The following is a 5,333-nucleotide window of genomic DNA, read 5'->3' on the forward strand; positions in this document are numbered from 1 at the left end:
ATAAATAAAGTATAAATAAATAAATATAATATATTATTAAAGACAAACATATATAAAACAATTAAACAAAAGAAACAAATATAACATAAATAAATATATAAAATCAAAATAAACAAACAAAACAAACACACAGAAACATCCTGAAGGGAGGCGAACAAAATAATAAAAAATAAATAATAAAAAATTAATAAAACAAACAGCAAGCAAAGAACTACATAAAAGAAGTTAAAAATATAAATAAAAACAAACAACAACACAACAAATAAACAAATAGACGAAAAAGAAAAAGAAAGGTCAAGTAAATAAATAGACTTAAAAGTTAAATAAATAAATAAATAAAAATAAACAAAGCAACAACAAACAAAGACTTTTATAACTAATAATACCGCAATACAAACCAAACAAAACGAAGAAATAAATAATAAATAAAAAACAAAATAAATTAAAAATAAAATTAATTAAAAAAATAATATTTACGCGGTGTCTTCTCATATGTCGGTGCATTGGGATTCTGGGTGCGTTGCCTTTAGAAGGAGTTTGCTGCTGCTGCTGCTGCTGCTGCTGCATCTGCTGCTGCTGTGCTTGCTGCATTTGCTGCTGCATCTGCTGCATTTGCTGCTGCTTTAAAGCCATGCTGCTGCTACCTCCTTCTACTTTCATGTTGGGGGCCCCCCATCCACCGTACCCTGTCCCGGGGGCCCCCTGCTGCATAGGACCCCTCATTTCTGGGGGCCCCCCAGTACCTCCTCCTGCTGCAGCACCTGTACCCATAGGGCTCCCAGGGGGGCCCCCCATAGGGCCTCCAGGGGGGCCCCCCATGGGGCCCCCAGGGGGGCCCCCCATGGGTCCTCTAGGGGGTCCCCCCATGGGGCCCCCCATTTGCATCTGCATCCCAGGGGGCCCCCCCATGGGGCCCCCCATGGGGCCCCCCATTGGGGGCCCCCCCATAGGGGGCCCCCCCATTGGGTTCATTCCTCGGGGCCCCATGGGGCCCCCAGGGGGCCCCTGCTGCTGTCTCTGCTGCTGGGGACCCCCTCCCATTTGGGGGCCTCCAGGGGGCCCCTGGAAAGGACCCCTTTGAGGGGGCCCCCCCCCCATTTGGGGGCCCCCAGTGAACCCCTGATAGTTAGGTCGGTTAGGCTGTTGAAGCCCTTGCTGCTGCTGCTGCTGCTGCGGATTTGCTGCTGCAGGACCACCCATGCTGCTCATAGGGCGTATGGAGGGGGGCCCCCCAGGCCTCTGGGGGCTGTTGAGGGGGCCCCCCATACCCTGAACCCCTTGCTGCTGCGGGCGCTGCTGCTGCTGCTGCGGCGGCGGCTGCTGCTGCTGCTGCGCTGGTCGAAGGGGGGCCCCCCCTGGGGGCCCCCTTTGAGTTGGAGGCCCCCTATATTGGGGGGGAGGCCCCTGCTGCTGCGAGGGCTGCTGCATGATGGTTAGTTATTTGGGGTGTATCTGCAGCAAAGAGAAGAGACACAGGAAGCAGCAGAACGGAGACAGCACATGCATGAGTAAGCCCATAAAAAAGCAAAGTTGAGGCAGCAGCAGCTGCTGCTGCTGCAGATGCTGCTGCTGCAGATGCTGCTGCTGCTGCTGATGCTGGTGCTCGGCTGCGGCTGCCTCGGTAGCTTGACTGGTGCTGCTGCAGCTGTCTGCTGCTGCTGTCTGCTGCAGCAGCAACCAGCCCCCTATACACCTGAATGCTGCCTTGATAAAGGCAATAAAAACTCACGATTAGAATAAAGAGAAGCAAGAAGCCCTTCTCCGCTGCAGCAGAAGGCAGCAGCAGCAGCAGCAGCAGCAGCAGCAGTCGGCAGCACGTGGAAGCAAAAAGAGCCGCAAGAAAGAGAGGGTTTATGCTTTTTCTTTGCTTTCTTCTTGTTTATAAAGGACAGATTTAGTTTTATATTTAATAGACAAAGGTTAAAAAGACAGATAAACGAACAAAAACATCAAAGATACACCCCATAATCCATTGGCTCGCTGCGGTGCTGCAGCAGCAGCAGCAGCAGCAGCAGCAGCAACAGCGTGAGGCCTCTCGCTGCAGCAGCAGCAGCAGCAGCAGCACCAACGTAGAGATTCTGAGTGTAAATAGTCTTTTTATTAAACTAAAAAAATAAATTATTTTTTTTAATTAATATCAAACTACATTTATAAACGAAGAGTACTGCATTTGCATACAGACAGCCACAGCCGAAGCTGCAGCAGCAGCAGCAGCAGCAGCAGCAGCAGCAACAGCTGTTGCTGTTGCAGCAGCAGCAGCAACAGCCGGTGGACCGCTCGCTAGTGCTGCACGTGCAGCTGCATATACACCTCAAGTTAGTCTTCTTCTTTCATATATAGAGATAATCATAGAAGATAAACACTTTAGATTTGCTGCTGCTGCTGTTGCTGCTGGTGTTGCTGCTACTGTTGCTGCTGCTGTTGCTCCTGCTACTGCTGTTGCTGCTGCTGTTGCTGCTGCTGCCGAGCAACAGCAGCAGCCTGCACATACATCGAGGTGGGGCAAGGAGTAGTTAACTACTTTTGTTCTCACTTCGTTTTTTCTGTCTTTGTTTTTATTGTTAGTCTTTACTTTTTTATTGTTATATCTTAAGGCTGCTGCTGCTGCTACCCCTAGGGCATATACGATCCAGCAGCAGCAGCAGCAGCAGCAGCAGCAGCAGCAACGGTAGCACAAGCAACAGTGCAGCAACAGCAGCAGGCTGCAATAGAGCAGCAACAGGAGCAGCAACAGCAACAGCAGCAGCAGCAGCAGCAGCAGCAGCAAACCGAAGAGGAGTGCAGGTTTTATGTTTAATATAACAAATAAAATAAATAAAAATGTTCGCAGTTATAATTTTTATTATATTTATATTTGCATTTCTTACTTTAAATATTTTTATTTCCGTCTTCATTATTATTACGGCCAGCATATAAAATATAACACTCATCAAACCCTAAACCCTAAACCCTAAACCCTAAACTCTAAACTCTTTCGGAACAAACATTTGACGATCACAGAAGGGTGATTAAGATTAGGGTTTAAGGTCTAAGGTTTTTGCTTTAGGGTTTAGGGTTTAGGGTTCTAGGGTTTAGGGTTTATCATTTTAGGGCTTAGGATTTTGAAGGGCTTAGGGTTTAGGGTTTAGCTGCAGCAGCAGCAGGAGGATCAGCAACAGCAGCACAAGCAGCAGCAACAACAGGAGAAGCAGCACCAACGGAAGCAGCAGCAACAAGAGCAACAACAAGAGCAGCAACAGCAGCAGCAGCAGCAACAGCAGAAGCAACAGCAGCAGCACCAGCAGCAGCAGCAGGGGCAGCAGCAGCAGCAGCAGCAGCAGCAGCGGCAGCAGCAGCAGCAGCAGCAAGACAAATGAAAGGAAGAAAATGAACATATAATATAAACAAACAAAAAATAAAAAACAAACAAACAAATAAATAAGCAAATAAAATAAGCAAGCAAGGACAGAGATAAACAAATAAATATAAATAAATAAATAAATATATAATATATATAAACAAACAAAAACAAACAGCTAAATAAATAATTAAAACAGAGAGAAACAAACAATTAAATAAATAAAGCAAAGAAGTCAAACACAAATAAAAAGAAAAAACAAAAGCAGCCCCATGAATGAGTGAAACGGTTTAGGGTTTAGGGTTTAGGGTTTAGGGTTTAGGGTTTAGGGTTCAAGGTTCATGGTTGAGGGCCTAGGGTTTAGGGTTTAGGGTTTATGATTTATAGTTTAGGGTTTAGGGTTTAGGATTATAGTTTAGTGTTTAGGGCTGTTTACGGTTAGGGTTTAGGGTTTAGGGTTTAGGGTTTAGGGTTTAGGGTTTAGGGTTTAGGGTTTAGGGTTTTAGGGTTTAGGGTTTAGGGTTTAGGGTTTAGGGTTTAGGGTTTTTAGGGTTTAGGGTTTAGGGTTTAGGGTTTAGGGTTTAGGGTTTAGGGTTTAGGGTTTAGGTTTTAGGGTTTAGGGTTTAGGGTTTAGGGTTTAGGGTTTAGGGTTGAGGGTTTAGGGTTTAGGGTTTAGGGTTTAGGGTTTAGGGTTTAGGGTTTAGGGTTTCGTTTGCCGTTTGGGGTTTGAGGGAGAAGGGCTCCTTAGCCACCGTCTCTGAAGATGCAAGAGAAGGTCTAGGGTTTAGAGTTTACTACTGCAAACCGCTTTAACTATCAGACATCAAAATAAATATAATTTTTTCTGCTCTTTTACTTTATAATGCACAAAATAGAAACGAATAAATAAATAAAAAAAACAAACAAATAAAATAAACAAACAAAATAAATAAACAAACAAAATAAATAAACAGAGACAAAGCAGACAAAATAAACAAATAAAAAAATAAAACAAAAAAAATGAAGCAAAGAAAAGCAGAAAAACAAAACCCCAAAGAAAAGAAATCATATATATAAATATAAATATATATATATATATACATTTACATATATATATATTTAAATATATATATATATATATATATTTATATACATATATATATTTATATATATATATATAAACAAACGAAATAAACGAGAGAGAGAGAGAGAAGAAAAAAGAGAGAGAAGAGACAGTTAAAGAGGCGGCTGTCTGTACACCGAGTTATTTGTACAAATAAAGTTGTATATACTTTTATAACCCTAAACCCTAAACCCTAAACCCTAAACCCTAAACCCTTTCTACTCGCAGTGAAAGACAGATAAATCTGCATGCAGTTTGATGGTGCGAATCGTTTAGAGACAGCAGAGCTGAAGGGCCTACAGTAAGGCACAATGGCTGTTGCTGCTGCTGCTGCTGCTGCTGCTGCTACTGCTGCTGCTGTTGCTGATGCTGCTGCTGCTGTTTTGTTGTTGCAGCTGCTGCTGCTGTTGTTGCTGCCGCTGCTTTGAGTGCTGGTGCTGTGGTTGGTGCATGAAGCTACAGCTGCTACTACGAGCGTTTCTGCTGCTATTGTTGTTGCTGCTGCTGTTGCTGCTGCAGCAGCAGCGGCTGCTGCTGCTGCTAGTCTATAAGGCGTGAGTGCGGGTGTACAGCAATTGCATACATAAGCAGATTCTATGAAAGTAAATAATTAAATTACAGAAAATAAATAATTAATTTATAATAAATAAATAATTAGTTAATTAAAATAAATATTTATTTTAATTATTAACATTAATTCTAGACAGCAGGCAGCAGCAGCAAAGTGCTGCTGCAGCAGGCTGAGTTTATTTTATTTTTCTTTGTAGGACAATTAGGGGCATTAATAAACAAATTGAAAAGTACATTTAATAAAACATTTATTTATTTATTTAGATATATTTAATAACGCTGCTGCTGCTGCTGCTGCAGCTGCTGCAGCCCCCAAGTGTTAGC

The 5,333-nt window shown here is 43.1% G+C and overlaps 1 protein-coding gene across 1 annotated transcript; it reads right to left on the reverse strand.

Moving 5' to 3' along the window:
• Positions 1–477: 477 nt before the first annotated feature.
• Positions 478–1,428, reverse strand: EAH_00059830 (hypothetical protein; the record flags this gene model as incomplete). The annotated part of the gene is made up of 1 exon (XM_013397123.1): positions 478–1,428. A coding segment is annotated over one exon (951 nt), but the record flags the coding sequence as incomplete, so codon positions are not given.
• Between the last annotated feature and the right edge of the window lie 3,905 nt (positions 1,429–5,333).

The sequence above is a fragment of the Eimeria acervulina genome, genomic scaffold (genome assembly GCF_000499425.1).
Source record: "Eimeria acervulina Houghton genomic scaffold, Eah_scaff1442, whole genome shotgun sequence".
Lineage (NCBI taxonomy): Eukaryota > Apicomplexa > Conoidasida > Eucoccidiorida > Eimeriidae > Eimeria > Eimeria acervulina.